Raw genomic sequence first — 16,954 nt, 5'->3', positions numbered from 1 at the left:
CCTGTTGGGTATAATACTTGCAGTGGTACTGCGTTTCTAACCAGGCATATGTAAAAACATGGGGAAAATGCTTTTAGTGAAAAGATAATCACGTTATACTGTTGGTTTGAATATTCCATAATGTCCATCCCTTTGAATTAACTCTGCATATAATTAACCTTCTCTTGTAGTTACTGATCAAACAGCATGTGTGATATCTCTCTGTTTCTCCTGTGTACTTCTGTGTAGGGTGGGGGGAAGCTTGCAGCCAAAATGGAGGTGAAGACATCACTTCTAGATGACATGATCGGGGTTGGCGACATGGTCCTCCTGGAACTCCTGACTGAAGACTCGTTCCTGGAGAACCTGAGGAAGCGCTTTGACCACAACGAGATCTATGTAATTAAACAATTTTATGTTTAGTAACTGTTACATTAACATTGTGTCCTATGGGAATCTTTGGAATCTCCTGACCTCCAGCGACTTCCATAGACTGCTTCTCAAAGGAGTAACTTTTTGTCATTCTGTTATTCCTCTCATCCCTCGATCATTTCAGGTGGCCACAGAAACAGACACCACAGTGACCAACCAGTCAGTAAATCAAATCACCAAAGGCTGTAGATAATATCTTGAAATGAGGCATGGGATCCAGGGTTCAGAGATAAGATGGAACTGGCTGACTCACTGTTTATCTCTAGAAAAAAGGGAGGGGGGGGGGTTGTTGTTGAACTATCACGCCTGCGTCAGTCAACTGGAGCTGAGCTTTGTGCTTTGGCACGCTCCTCCGCAGGTCGGCTGCTGCGCATGTAAGCCGAGATGATTGCAGCCCCGCTCTGGTTGCTGTTGGCTCGCAGGACTCGGCACAGGGAATGATGTCATCTCGTAAAGCAATGATTGCTTTAGTGGTGCGAGAGATTTTGTCGCGATGCAGCCCACATCCTGCTGAGGAATGGGAATCTGTATTTGCATTTCAGATGTCCTCAATCCTCTGTCCAAAACTAGCTCAGTGCTTTTTTTTTTTTCTTCTTCCTACGTGGTGATGACCTAAATGTTGTGCAGTTATTGAAACATGCATATTTTTCTCATATCTGACCATCTTTGAGGCAAGAGTTTAAATGGCAACTTTATGGAAAGATAAATGGTTTGATCTATACTCAAAGTTTTTATTTTTTTGTGGAGTAAGCAGCACCTCAGGAGCCTGTATTTTTCCTTGGTGGCATCATTCCTTATAAATGGCCCCAACCCCCAGCCCAGATATGGGCTGGGGTTCATATGACAGCTCACAGCAGAGGAGACCAGAGGGGACAAGCACATCATGTATCCAATTATGTGTGGAAAATCAAAAGACAATGAAAGTTGCCATCTGAACTGTCGCCCTCCTTCCCGTGCCTCATTCTCTAAGAGTCACCGTTTTATTTAACTTGTGATGATTCTTTTGTTTCCACTGCATCATGAGCTGCAGGATTAGGTCTGCCATCTTCTTCTTCTTCACGCATTAGCTGAAGCAGGATCGGCTTGAATATGTAATGAGCATCAGCTTGAGTCTTTTTTTTTTGTGGCTTTTTCGTGATAGATGACGAGATCAAGATACTGATTTGTTTCCTGCATAATCCCACCGGTTTCAGCCCAATTCAGTACAAAGTACCAATCATTGGCTTTTCCACAAACGTCCAGACATTTTTGAAGTGACGCGTTTGCAACATTGCGGGTAAAGGGGCGAAGGGGCGAATAACACGAGGGGAAAAAAGTAATTGTGACATTTTTTTATTTATATGATTTTTTGGGGGGCATGTGGTGCCATAATTTTAGCGACTGAACAGATGGACATTCATAACAAGCGGGGCAACAGATGTAGAATTGCAAAAGAAAACACACAGCAGAAATTGCTCTACAGTAATTATTGCTGCTGATAAGCACTATCCTTTAGGATTTTTGGCTAAAAACCTCCATGGAAAAAAAGAGAATGATATTAGTACTGAGCCGGAAAAAATAGGGACGGAATTATATTTTTGGGATGGACTTTAAAGCTGCTCATGGATCCAATAATGAGCTTTCCTGATGGATTGTGAGACGACCCTTCAAGTAACAATGAAGTCCCTCATAAGTAGGCTCCTTTTAAAATGTGCGCTTTTTTCTCACGAGAGCCCTTCATCAGCACAGGATACTTGCTTTACTCTGTGCACACTGTTGCCTTCGTACCTGTCCTCCGCACTTGAAAGGCCTCATTTTGCCTGTGATGGGCTATTGAATAAGGGGGCTGTGGGACATTGTGGTTTTGCCACTGAGAAGTGCCATGCTCCAATCCCTGTCAGAGTGGATTATGCAACAGCCATTACTGTGGAAGGCAAAGCAAATGTTTCAGGGTGATGTTTGAAAGTGCTCTCTGGGCTCTGTTTGGCGCGTAGGAGGATGATGACGAGTTGCATTGGCTTTCAGAGATATTGGAGCTGGGTGACTGTTGCATAAAGGTGGTCTGTCTTTACATAGTTTCATTGTTTGTTGTTGCTACTCACTGGTTAGTATTTTTCAATTAGATATCATGTGACTGATTTGCGTAAAGGCAAGTGATTTTCTTCTTTTCAGGCGATTTAAGAGGCTTTTGGTCACACCAGCTCCTTTAATGCATGCCGGTGGGACGTAGCTGTGGAAGCGTAACACCCTTCCATGCTTTCCTGTCTGTGTTTACTGCTCAGCCCAACATATTTGTTTTTACGTGCCTTCAATTTCACTGTCGCCGTTGCACGCTTTCAACATTGCAGCTGAAGAAGTGTCTCACAGAGGCAGAATTTCTCCCACCCACGGACAAACACACACATGAATTGGATGAGAGGGAAATTACGGAAGCTGTTGCTCCCGTCAGTCAGCATGAGGTAATGAAAACGCCATTGCCAAGTGGATTCATCTCTAAATGTCATTTTTTTGGCCTCTTCCTGTAGACCTACATCGGCAGCGTGGTGATCTCCATGAACCCCTACAGGTCCCTGCCCATCTACACCCCAGACAAGGTGGAGGAATATCGCAACAGGAATTTCTACGAGCTGAGTCCGCACGTGTAAGCACAAATCCAGCCACTGTGTGTGGCCTTTTAAATTTAAATCCATTGAAAGCTGGATGGTTTATTTATTGGGACTTCATGAGGACTTCCAAGGCCTTTTGTTTGTGTGATTTGTTGTCATCTGTCTGTCGAAGATGCACTGCGTTGTGACCTCTGAGGATTGTCAGTTTGGACCCAGCCACCAATGAGGAGGGGTAGAGTGGGGATTGACATCAGACGGACACTAACTCTTGTATGGAAAGTCATTCTGGTGCTTCAGCCAGCCATTCAGCGTCGTGGCATGCCATCTGTCCTCTGGCAACGCTAAGTCAGCATTTCTGTTCAGCCGACAAAACAAAGCCCGGTAGTCAATTAGCCTGCTGCATCTCCAGGCTGCAGCGAAACCAGTCAGAGAGACGGAATGAAAGGCTCCGAGCGCCTACATCCAAGAACAAATACACTCCCTGCAGACAAAGTTTCCTGGCGCTGGTTTAGTGTCGGCTTAAATACTGATGTGATGCAGTCTCAGGCTGGTTCACCCCATTTGGGTTTTCAGTGCCTTTCTGGGGCTCCCAGTGTGCACAAGGATACTTTTTCTTTGTTGGAAGATTACTGTTTTGTTTTAAAGTAATAGATGTGCATTTTTAGGGGGGTATCCTGACTTATCTGTTGTGTAATGAGGGGTTAAAAAAATGTCCCGTGTACAGCGTGCTTGTCTTCATCCCAAAGCTTAGTTGGCCTCATGTTAATTGTCTGTAGCTCATAAATGAACCGCTCAAACAGAGATGTTGGATAATACTATAATAATTGGATGGATTGTTGATATTGGAGGATTTGGCCGCTTCTACACAATTTGCATCGACACTAAAGCATAAAAGGCCAAACATTTGTCAATATCTTTGCAAGGTCATTTGCATATCACGTGGATATGAACTGAAGCGAGCGGCGATGATACAAAGCATGATTCATCTGCATGAGCCGAACATGCAAGAGCACATGTTAATGCTTGTTCCAGGAAATTGCCTTATTTGCGTTAGTGTCAATGACTTCCCCCCCGGTTTATTTGAGCTGCCTCGACTGTTCTGTCTAAAATAAATCAAGACAATGCCACAACCGTCTGTAAGCACTGTTTAATGGCACAGGCCCTTGCACACGGCATGAAATGTTCATCAAAGACTGATCACTTCAACATCAAATTGATCTGTATCTTCCGGACAGGTCATCTGGACTAAGCTTGTGGCTTTTGCATTGACTGTCCTTAAGCAATACAAAATCCTCATTTAGGTCCAAATCTTCAGCGTATTTATTTTCAATTTGGGTATTTTTTTTGTTCCGCTAGTGTCTTAGTTCCTTATTTAAATGAGCTGTTCCCAGGATAGGACCCTGAAGCACACCGGGAACAGAAGAGAGGAATGGACCTATAGTATAGTTTCTATTTAATCGTATATTTAAACGATGTGTAGTGAGGCACTTTTTCACCATGCTCTAGATATGTCAAATAAATGCTGATTCACAGTATCTAGTAATGGCATGATACCGTTTTTCCTCAGGGTCCACAGAGAGCAACCTTTAGAAAGGGTTGTAAAAAAATAGAGTTGTCCTTTGTCCACAGATTGCGATAAGCTATGATAAGACTAATCGACCTCTGCACGGAAATGCAAAGGTCCACCCCTTCTAGGATCCATTTGTAAGTGTTATTTACAGCCCTGTGTCTTTTTGGAACTGCAAAGTTTGCTTTTAAAACCACATTCATCATATGAAGTTGTATTTTGGACTCCCTGAGTCTGCTAATCTTCTCACACAGTTCCTGCTGTGAAACATGCAAGTTTTCATCCCACATTTATAGTTTTCATTGTCAACGTTATGTTTCATGTTATGTGTCTTCTGGTGTGTTGACAAAAACAAAAAGTCCATGTACAGTGCGTTTTTGAATGGCTTTCCCACAACTTGTAGCCGCACTGTGGTTGTGCTTAAAGTTTTCTATAATGACTGTTTAAACTACCGTATATCTGAGACAATGTTTGGACTAAAACATTTTTCAGTGTCAAAGTCTTGGATATACAGACGTAGAAGCAGCTGGATATTTGTGGTTATGCACATTTGGATGTTTTAATTTGAATACATTTGACATGACTGGTATTCAAATTAGAGCAGCGTCACTGCAGGTAATAATGCACGCCTCCCCTGTTTGTCAGGCTGTCGGCACAAAGCAAATCATTTCCTTGCTTTTTTTTCTGTTAATGCTCTAGTTTCTTTTCACATTAATTTCAGTTAGTCTTAATTTTAAGGCAACAGAAGGTGAAAGTAATGCATTTTAATTCACTTATTACTTGAATGCATGTTATCAATTTTAGTTGGAGCCTTGCTATGACTTGCTTAATTTGTTTCATTGTGATGTGTCCAAACTAGAGTCTGGTTGAGAGGCATTATCACCACACAGTCTGAGGGGGGGGGGGCAGTGATTGGCTTTCATTTAGATCACAACTGGGGGTCCCTAGAATCCCTCGTCTTCCTGTCTTTGAGCAACATTTAGACCCGTAAACATTATAAAATCAGCATTGCAGAACTGGTCGCATAAGTAGTTTGCTCGGATGATTTAATTCCATTCCCTTCCACTTCCCGAAAGAAAATGGGCTTCCTATCTGACGCCTCATTGACTTGCTTTGTGGAATTTGACAGTGTTTTTTTTTTTACTGCTATCACTTTGTGGTGTAAACTGGCATTGATCGGCTGTAACTATTGGTAGAATGCATTTGTCGCTATTGTCATTGATTGGATTTCTGCAGAGATAATTGTCTTCACGCTACACATCTCTGGCAAATGCAGCAGAGAAACAGTCAAATGGGATTGAAGGGAAAATGCAGCACTTTCTTTCATTGCAAAAATAGTCATTTGCAATTAGTTCAGATATAGTCCTTCAGATACAGGACAGATACAGAATTTTACACGATGTATAAAGAACTCTAGTGAAATTGTGTCCATAAATTGTATGACTCAATTAATATATTTTTGTTTTGATTGTGTCCTGTTTTAAATATACACAAATGCTATACATGAAGCTGAAGACCACTCATTTCCTCAGCCGGCCAATTTAGCAAACGGCTGTTGGCCCAGATGAGGCACCTTGTAATTAACTGGCAGGTGTTTTTTGTCCCCTCTGCACACAACTGAGCCATTAGAAGACTAATAAGTGGCCTTTCCCAATGCAGAGCAGCTTTACAGATGGCCTGCAGTCATCCTTTGTATGTCACCCAAGCCAAGCACAGATTGAGAAAAGTGTGTGTGTGTGTGTGTGCGCAGGCCACTAGCCCCATGTCTCCAGGGCAGGATTGAATTTATCCAATGCTTAATGAGGTATTGAGACCCCTAATGGTCTCAGTGCTCAGTACCTTGTGCCTTGTGCCACCAGAGCATTGGCTACAGGGGTCATCACGAGTGGCTAATGGACCAGAGAGGCACCACACGGGGCATATGCCATGGCTTTCATCTGGCCTGGCTGTACCGCTTTATTATAGATGTCTGACATCTAGGCTTTCTATGAGTCTTTTATTACTTTCCAGTAAGGGAGATAATTTATTCTCTTACAATAATTTTGGGGTATAAAAAGGTATACTAATTGTGATAAACTACACACCATATTTTGCAGTAATGGTGTGTACTGCAAACAATGCCTTGCTGCTATCGTTGCAGTAAGGCATAGAAGATATCATGCAGTGAATGTTTCCCCAGTATTCCTGTGCTAAGTCAATCGTTCCAGTGAAACGCCGGCGGTGTATGAATAAGCAGGAGGTTGAAGGGCTCACCCTGGTGAAATTAGTCAAACTGGCCTCACGACAGCCAAGTTAGTAAATACGATACAAGTGATGCTATAGTGCAAGCCCACAAAAATCACAACTAGGGGAGACTAATGACATTTTTTTGACTTTGTATCTCCTAAATAATATACAGTATGTATGTATGTGGTCACTTCACTGAAATTAATGTGCCTCTTGTGGTGGTATCAAATTGAAATTCTTGCTAAAATATAACATTCGTCAACATTTGTTGTGAGTAAATGAGTTGCTCAAGTTAATCGTCATATTCCAGCATTTGTTCTTTGAGTTCCACAGCTTGACAGTTGTGTGCCTTTTTCTATGTATTTTTTTTATCCACAGCTGTAGCTTGATATCAAGCCACGTCCTGTTATATTTTGTTTATGTGTATAAAAATGACTGTTTTCAAGGAGGCTGTAGTTGCAGCCTGGACCCTGTACGTAGGTAGATTTAATAAGTGGGCACTTGTTGAAATGGCATTCTGACACAGGTGGGCAGAGTGAGCCCTCTCCAGCTTGAGTGTTGGCGTAATGATGAGCTCAGTCGAGTATGCTCCTTCTTTTCCCACCCACCTGTCCAACCAAAAAATAACATCCAAATGCATGAAATTGGGATAATACAACGTTTATCAATTGCTAAATTTGTGCACATTGGTAACACTCGAGCAATGACATGGTCTTCACCCACTACTTGCATGCACACGCACACACGCACGCATGGTCGCTTGTAGATCCTAAGTAGAGCAGAGTGTTAACTTGACAATTAGCCTGGAGACACTTGTCTGTCTTGGAGTGTGTTGGCGATGGCCCTCCCTTAACACACACAGTAACCACCAGTCTCACTTATTCTAATTCGGTGTGTGACTTGTTTTGCATGTTATCCCCTTCTCTCCCCTTGTTGCCTTTTTTTAAAGTTGTAAAAATCTCCCAGAAAGGCAGCAAAAGTAATCAAATTTGTGTGTTATAATAAAGAAGGAACATTGCAAGAAATCAGTGGTCATTTTTTTTTTTATTATTCTTGTAATTGCTGTATGAACCAGCTTCTGTACCTGAACAGGCTTAGTTCCAATCATTAATAGACAGATTATGAATTCCTCTGTTCTTTCCAAAGATGACAATCTGCAGGTACTTTAACACAACATGAGGTAAACATTGCCTGCTCCGTCAGTCATTGCCTCTGTGAACTTCAGATTTTATCTTGCAGATTTCCCATTTTGTCCGTGACTGTCCAAAAAGCCATTGTGAGCTCTGTCTATTCAGAGCCAGAACAATGGGTATGGGGAATTGTATGTGTGTACACAGCTTGAATAACACACAAGAGAGGCAAACCAAGATGAAGCCCAATAGCTGTGTGGGATATAATTGCGTCATGAAACCGTATATCCCTGACAATTCTAGCGTGCTAACATTCTAGGGGACTATTATCTGCATGTAAAAAGGTTAATCATCAGCTAATCCTAATCTTAGTCTTCATGCTTGCTTTATTTTACATGTATATGCACGTGTCTGGGGATATGATCATACACAGCAGTGCTGTAGTCGAAGTGAAACAGTTTAGGGTCGGATGGACAACTGGACCTCCTGGTGTTGCCCTCCTTCTGAGGAGCTTTTTTTTTTTTTTTTTTTTTTTTTCTTTTTTACAAGTGCAAGTGATTTGTGTAGATTGTAAAAAACTAAATGCTATTTGAAATCTCTTTTCCCAGACAGCGGTACGAGCTTCAGCTTCTGTTAACCAGTGTCCAACACCAGGCTGGCTTGTTTGCATGGATAATTTGTACTATATTATTCGGTGTATGGGATAATTGTCAGTTGTTTTTTTCTTTGTTCATTTCAATCCAAAAACATTGTTTAATTTATTCTCCTTTAAGTAAATGCACATCAAATGCTGAAATCGGACTCCCTGAGGAGTACCTACACAAACATACATATCTGGAAGCTGTGGCTAAACAACCATAAAATACTAATGTGTTGTCTTTGATTGTTGAATGGTTTTAACTTCTTTACATCTTTTTATTTTGGCTTTTGGCTGTATATTGTTTAAGTTTGACTCTGTTAAAGAAAAAAAAAAAGAAATACGCCTTTGACAAATGAATTTACTTCTTGTCTGTGGTCTCCTTATTTCCTGGTGGAGAGCAGAAGGTGGTGCCTCCCACCTTGAAAACATGCTAAGAGATCTCGTCTTCGATAAGACATTATGTCTGTGCAGCGTTTGTGTTGGTGTTTGTGCAGGGGATGTTGTTATTAATGCCTGTAGTGCTCAAAGATTACCCATTTCTAATAAAAAATAATCTGTCCTCAAGAGATGGAGCAACAGCAATCTGAAAAACATCAGCATTGTATTTTGGTGTGAAAGAGCATGATTTTTTTAAATAATTGCACAACAGAATTATTTTTGAAAAATCTACCCATATTGTATCTGATTTCCCAGTGATCCTCAGAACAGTTTGTTTTTTGTTACCCTCAGGTGCAGTAATAAAATCAATCGCAACTTTCCTCCACTTTAACTCGGGACTGGCAGATTTTAATATTATATTAGAATCAAAGTAAAATGTTTATTCCCAAGGATGAAAATAATTGTACTTTAATTCCTTTCGGCTCTGGCACAGTGCTCACTCCACACACCAGACACTTTTGGCTTCCATTGCATCACTTTCAGCAAACTTCAGAGGGAACAAAACCAGCATCTCCTGTTTCGTTTAATAGAATAGTCTCTGCGCAAAATCTGATGAAATCTGTCACCGTGTTGGCACATCATTCACTGCCGACTCTGAAAGCAGTACCAGAAACAGTCTTTACTTTAATGTGCTCCAGTCTGTACGGGTGGAGCGGCCCCACCCTCTGTCAAACAGATGGGGAGAAGATGCGCATGACAGCAAAACATGTATGAAATCTCCTGATTCATGACAGTTAAGGTAACTCTCTTGGCCCTTTTTAACATCTGATAATTGGGAGTAATTTAGGTGTTATATATTTGTAACACGCTGCATGTTAATCAACGTCACTCTGAAAGACTCTGAGTTCTGCTTGCAGGTTATTTTAGAATTTTTTACCTTACTCGGCATGCTTATTAACGGCGCTTTCAAGGATCACACAAACAGCTTGACCCTGTGTTTTTCTCTGCTTTGGAAACACCAAATTGCAGTGCAGAGTACCCAAGCAGTTTGATGTATAGGTGAGGGAGTATCAGTGAGTAATTTGACAGAGCTTTTGGGCTTGCTTTTAGTGAGTGTTGAATGAATAAGCTGTGTGGCAGCAGTGTGCCACCCTGAACTTTAATTTAGACAGACAGATGTGGATGATTTTTATTACAACTCTTTATTATACCTTGTAATTTGCGCATTGAAAGTGTTTTTTTGAATATGGGGCTGTCGAGGTGTTTGATGGATGCATGTGTGCTGATCTTCTCCCAACTCCTTATTTAACAATGGTGCGTATTCATAACCGGGACACACAGATGGGCTAAATCTTTTTCAAACCAACGTGCCAGCCCACGCCAAAAGGTTCGCAGGCCTACAATTGGTGAATAAATCCCATTGTACTTCTATCAAATGTTTATGTACTGCAACAGCCCCCCCCCCCCCCCCCCCTTCCACCTGCTCGTAAAGCATTAGGAAAGAGTTGCTTCCTTGGCTGAGCCATCAGAGCGAGGCGGATTTCCTGTGGCCTCCGTTGGAGCCATTTCACACTGAGATCACAGGCTCCTGCACCGCCTCCCCTTCCAGTGCTTTAAAACAACGAATTGAGCCCGAGCTGGATTTAGCATCAAAGTAGTGATCTGTATTTGTCCATTTTAGTGCTGGGAAATGAACAAGGGTGCCTTTTCTTTATATGTACATATATAAATATATAAAAAATAAATAAAAATATGTAAATGTGATGCTTGGCTTGTATGAGTACATGTTCTGAAGTCTGTAGCTGGTTTAGGGCGCCGTTATCCAGCCCATACAACAGGGTGCTACTTAAGCATCCCCAATTCCCGACTACAAAGTGCTCCCAATCTGCCCTCAAAGTGTACTCCACCCTTTTTTTTTTTTTTTTTTTTTGATTCAGGTCACACATGGTAGGCCCATCATCTCCTCCTGTGCTACAGTTAGCAGAGGTTGGTAGTTAAAAAAAAAAAAGGACTGAGTACACTATTTTCTACTTCTTACATCATGCCAGTGTGGCTTTTTGTTCCCCACGTGCAAGCTCAAATTACAGCCTGCAGGCAGATGTGAAAGGGAGGCTTCAAGCAGCACTTGATTTCCAAGGCCTCCTTCCAGTCCAGCCCCCATCTCCACAAGCTGAGTCATTTGGGATGTTGGTGCCTTCTGATGGGGACCTTGGTGCATCGTCACTATTTTGATTTCCACATTTATCTAATTGTACTACCAGTCACCGTTCTTACTGCTTTCATGGTTCTAGTTATGGCACAATGTTCTTGCCAAAGTGGTGTACTGTAATTATAGTCGTGCAAGTGTTTCTTGCTTTTTTGTCCGGAAATTAAGTGCACATTAGTTCCTTGTGAGAGGGCTTGGATTTCTTCATTTTACAATTCTAAGATGTGAACATGTTTGCGCTTGCACAAATGTTGACGTGGTCCCTTGCTCCCACCGATAACTACCGTATTCATATTGTGTTTGTCATGGCCATTCATATTTATTAGACTTGGAAATCTGTATCTGCGTGTCTTTTGGTGTGTGTGTGTGTGGCAAGGGGCCTCTCTCCGGGTACACCGCCCCACTATTGGCCTCCTCTGTGGGGTGAGATAATTGTGTGATGTTTTGTCATTGTCAGGATCAGGCCGGGCAGCAGGAGTGTTTTCATAAATCCGACATCTGATGCGCTCTGCTGCCCTTTTCATCAGCGACATAACACGATACGCATGAGAGATGGGCAGTAGTTGGGCTTGGATTGTTGGGATGTGGAGGCAGAATGAGGCACTCTTACTTTCCAGTTTACAATACTAAGTCCATGCTTAACAGTGGTGAACTGTCTTGAACACGGCTACATCTGTGTCTGTTCATTGAGAATCTTTCGGGAGAGCATGCCCTGGTTATCCAGCCCTGCCGACCAGCCAGGGGTACGCAAATAAACTATTAAAAACATACTAGCCAACCCTAGCAGTCCCATCATTTATTCAGTAACCTCTTTTTTTTTCATTAAACCATAATGTTGTTGTACTTGCAAAAACTAGACATGTAAAAAGTGGCCCCTTTCAAGCATTGCGTACCTTCTATGTGAGCAGTTCTTTTTGGGGGGGATAGCCCAGAGGTGGGTCTGCTGACTGGGGGACTGGTTGCAGGGTTGCATGGGCTTTGGTCCAAAGCAATGTGTGACGATGCGGGACTGTAAGCACCATTGTCCAGCCAGAGCTTAACTTTATAGTGTGGCCTGCCATGCATTCATCTGGATACTCATCTGTGGTCCACTCTGTCATGGCTTCATATCGGTGTTTGTTCAGTGTGTGATCCTATGCTTAATGTTCTGCTCCTCACTGGTCCGACTCCACTAATGCTTTCATTTTTCTATACCCCTAAATTAGACTTGGTGTATTTGTCGAAGCTTTCGCTACATAATTAAATAATCAAATAGCAGAAGGACATGGCAAAACCATTAATCACAGAGCTTTAAACAATCTTAAAATCTCTCTGAGTGATCATTTTGACCCATGTCTTACAAGTGCATTAGCCCGCTGGTTGGGGGTTGGAGGTCCCTAGATTTGAATGTGCAGTGTGCTTTAATGTCATCACATTGAATCTACAAGTAAATGTAATCACGGCAACCGTGCTTCGAGAGATTCACTCTGGAATTTCAATTCCTGCAATGTGGCCCATCAGTTGTGCCGTATTGAAAACCCCATTAGCGTTTGTGAATGTCGGACATTCCATCCTGCATCTGTGCCTCGTACATTTAGTGCATATAACTACGTGATTAATGCTATTACTCAGACATGGGAGTCTTGGACTGCCCTCACCGTTCTGGGCAAGGACTAAATTAGTCACTCGGGAAAGACTACTGTATTTATATGCATTCTTTCCAAATTGCTTCCAGATAGATATCCTCCTGCACTCGGTGTGAAACAAGTAAAAGTGTTGATCTTATCTCCATATTTAAAAGGCTGTGTTCTCTCCGTTTACACTGCCATGTAGCCCGCTTTCTTTCTTCACCAAGCAGTACAGACTCTCCTTAACCATGCTGGGTGCATCATGGAGGTCTGAGATAAAATAGTCTCCAATCCACTTTACCTTGTATCAAATTGTCTTAACCAGTTTTTCAAAGGGAAAGACATTTTGAGCGTGCCATAAAGTACGATCAAAGTTATTACCAGACATGTCTCTTCGTGGGAAAAAAAAAGTAATGAATGCAGGGGAACAGGAAATGAAGGAAACTCATTATCAGCTTTGTGTCTTACAGCAAGAGGAAGTGAGAACATGTTGCTTGCAATATACTAAGTAACTGCTTGCTTTCCAAACGGAAACTGTAAAAGCTATTGCTGTGACATCACCCTTTAGTATTTGTTCTTTGTGGGTGTGGGTGGCTTTGAAATGACAGATTCATTCATTTTATTTTGTTTCATTCATTTATTTATTTGATAGGGACAGTGCACATTAATTAACATCATTACAGACAAATCTAATGGATGTAAATAGGCCGGATTTTAGCAAAAATGCTAATTTACATCCGCAGTCCCTAGGCGGGTAAAAGAGACACGACAAGACTTTAAAAAGAACCAGAGATTACAATAAAAACACTGCACAATACAGTAAGTTACTAAAATGTTTCGAGCTAGTGGTTACAGGACTGGTTTACTTTCAGCCACTGCTTGAGGTGAGTTTTGAAGGTTTGTAATGTGGGACGCTCCCTGACGGCGAGTGGAAGACTGTTCTAGATCTTACTGGCCTTTACAGAAAGAGCATTTTGTCCAAAGGCTGTTTTTCTGAGTGGGACCTCACGGTCCCCTCTAGAGGAGCCTTTGGTCCTGGAACCGCTGTGAGACCTTTTTTTAAGAAAGTCCGACATGGGTGGCGGGGCAAGTCCATGTAACACCTTGTACATTAGACAAGCCATTTTAAAACTTTTAAAATTCTCAAGGCTCAATAAATTGTACTTTTTAAAAATGTTACAAACATGGAATGACATTGGTTTTCTATCAAAGACCTTTAACGATTTTTTATAGAGTGATTCTATGATTTTGCATGTATCACTGGAGATCGCTCTCCCGCAGAAGATAAAATGTTGTCATTGGGATTTGGCCCTTGTACCATCCACACCCTTCTCTTAAACCATCATGAAATGTATAAAGCCAACAAATAATATATTGTCCTGGAGATCTGTCGAGAGATTGGATGAGGTGTAAACGCAATAATCGGGCTCAATTTCCCATTAAATCGCTGTCCTTAAATTTGCAACAATACTTCATTTTATAATATGCACTCCTCTTTTATAATTTACCAATCCAAGAGGCTTATTTTACATTCTCAGTGACTAATTACATTATTAAAACCCCTGCCAGGGTATAATTAAAGAAGATGCGCTTTTAATTGATGTTTCTCTCAGACTGGAACAAGGAGGGGGGGGGGTATTTAAACATGCATTTAGTGATGTGTGTTTTTTCTGGAATTCTTTTTTCACAGCCAATATTTTGAATACACTCAAATATTTCAATTCCGTGGAACAAGAGTTCCACTCCATTGGAGATTTATGATGCAAATATGCTTCCTTTTAGCCCACTATATTTTGATATTTGAATTATTTCACACGATCAATTGTTTCGTGTTTAATAGGCTTTGACTTTCAATCACTAAGATGGTTTCATTCAATATATATAATACAAGAACGGCAATATCAAAGTAGTGCATCTTTTCGTTAATTAACTTTATCTACCATAGTGTACGTATAGGGTTTCAGTAATCTACCATAGTACAAAATCTGTATTTGAATAATCATTAATGTTGATTATCAGGCGATCTCTTTTGCAATTTGTATGTAGTAGATCCTTTTCAGGAAAGAAGTATTCATGGGAAATATTATACCTATTCATGCCAATTCCCAAATGTCAAACATAGCCTAATTAGAAAAAAGCAACTTTCCATTTATTGGGAAGATATTTTGTGGATTGGTACCATAGCATATAATTTCTTAACGTGTTTTTAACCTTATGAGAAGAATGATTTCTTGATCACCTTAGCTGTAGGATGTGTTTGTGATGTGAAGGCCTGATTTTATGCTTTTTGTGTTCCAGCTATGCTTTGGCAGATGAGGCCTACCGTTCTCTGAGGGACCAGGACAAGGACCAGTGTATCCTCATCACTGGAGAGAGTGGGGCTGGGAAAACCGGTGTGTCCAAATGGCAACTATTTTTCAATTCACTGTGTGTTCGTTCCAACACACACACACACACACACAGTAGCAAAAACTTATACCGTAAAATTTGATGAGATTCTAAGGTAGCATGGTATTAAAGATGAGGTAAGAAAATTTGTTTCATTTATTTAAACAGTGAGTGAAAATTGTAGCTTACAAGATTTCGAAAAGTAAAGTGAACAATGGAGAGGTAAAGTGCAACAAGTGGCCTTTTGTGGCAGCTTTTTTTTAGCTTGATACTGAACATGTGAGGAGCTACTAGGCAGCCTAGCCTCCAGGTTAAGTAAAAATGAATCATGGCAGCCAATAATTTGTCCGAATTAAAATCTTTACCCATTTTAGCGGAGTGGCTTAAGGCTTGGTTGCGGATCAAATACATTCAGAAATAAACCCGTTTTTGTGACGGCTTGTTTTTAAACCCGAAATGCTCCCACACATCTGCTTACAAGCATTTATACTCGCCGCCATGCTCCTGAGTTGCTCCGCTCTAACCGGAAGAGAAAGACGTCGGCTCTGGCTACCTTGCGAGAAATGCTCTACACAGCAACACTAGCGGCTGGAAAGCGGCTTGTAAACGGTTTATTGTAGCATCTGCTGTGGAGCTCCTTTCTATCCTTCCTTGGCGCATGACACGCATCGGGGTTTGGGTCGCTGTTATCTCGCTGGATGAGATGGATCCTAACTCAACTTTGATCAGACCGCACAAGATTCATTTTGAGCCCGCGTCTCATTTATAATCCAGAACATTATTTTTGGTAAAACACTTCAAACACTGAGTTCTCCAGATCAGCTTTCTTTGAAATACAAGAACTCTATTTAGATGATGTAAACTTGTTGCAATAACAGTCCCATGTAACTAAACAAATTATTTATTTTTTTGAGACCAATGATCCCACCCTGCCCTGATGGGTATCGGGGGGGGGGAAATGTACAGTGAAGGCTTCAACCAAATGTTGATCTGTGTTCCAGAGGCCAGTAAACTGGTGATGTCTTATGTGGCAGCGGTGTGTGGGAAGGGCCAGGAGGTGAATAAGGTCAAGGAGCAGCTGCTGCAGTCCAATCCCGTGCTGGAGGGTGAGTTCACGCTCAAGCTGTGCCTACCTCACGGCAGATATGTGCACGTCTCAAAATCCAGGTCAAGTCCAAGTCTTTGACCGGCCCGCAAGTCCAAGTCAAGTCTCAAGTCTGTGGGCGCATCCAAGTAACGTCCAAATTCTTATGTTTTGTTTTTTATACAAATAATATTTATATAATTTCAAGTGATAAAGAGACCATTTGAAAACAGCTATCTGACTATTAAAGGACAGGGGCACCCCTGTCTCCAATACAAACAATACAAACAAACACAAACCATGAACAAAACTATTTCTATGCAATGGATGATGTCCGTGCTTCTGAACCTGCACTTCTGTATTCTGCTGCTCCATGTTGTCAACCAATATCTGCCTATTCCACCATTCTACCTATCAGATACATGCACGTCCCCAAAACAAATCTATTTCAGGTTCATCTAAGTAATACCTTAAGTTAAATCAAATTCTAGAACTACATCACAATATTTATATTTAAATAAATTGTCAATACTATAAACAGAGTGAGTGGACAAGCACATATTTTTATTCTAAAAGAGAACCAGTCATCCTTGGCATTTAGGGAATCTCTTGTCCTGCTGCTGGATACAATTTAAAGGCAAAAGATATAATGCTCGGAGAGTGAGGCCGTGATACAGACTGGTTTGGAACTCATGTTGTTCACACGAGTCCCAAAACCACGAGTCCGAGCCA

At 41.4% G+C, this 16,954-nt stretch overlaps 1 protein-coding gene across 1 annotated transcript in view; it reads left to right on the top strand.

Moving 5' to 3' along the window:
• The first annotated feature begins 252 nt into the window (after window positions 1-252).
• The window catches only part of myo1b (myosin IB), a 41,161-nt gene continuing 24,459 nt past the window's right edge, over window positions 253-16,954 (top strand). Inside the window, exons 1-4 of the mRNA XM_068746777.1 lie at window positions 253-378; window positions 2,916-3,031; window positions 15,049-15,143; window positions 16,140-16,244. Coding sequence (XP_068602878.1) covers window positions 253-378; window positions 2,916-3,031; window positions 15,049-15,143; window positions 16,140-16,244 — 442 coding nt within the window. The remainder of the gene's footprint in view (window positions 379-2,915; window positions 3,032-15,048; window positions 15,144-16,139; window positions 16,245-16,954) is intronic.

Source organism: Brachionichthys hirsutus, chromosome 12, assembly GCF_040956055.1.
Source record: "Brachionichthys hirsutus isolate HB-005 chromosome 12, CSIRO-AGI_Bhir_v1, whole genome shotgun sequence".
Lineage (NCBI taxonomy): Eukaryota > Metazoa > Chordata > Actinopteri > Lophiiformes > Brachionichthyidae > Brachionichthys > Brachionichthys hirsutus.
The sequence above is the reverse complement of the archived record's forward strand: the minus strand, read 5'-3'. Positions and strand labels throughout refer to the sequence as shown.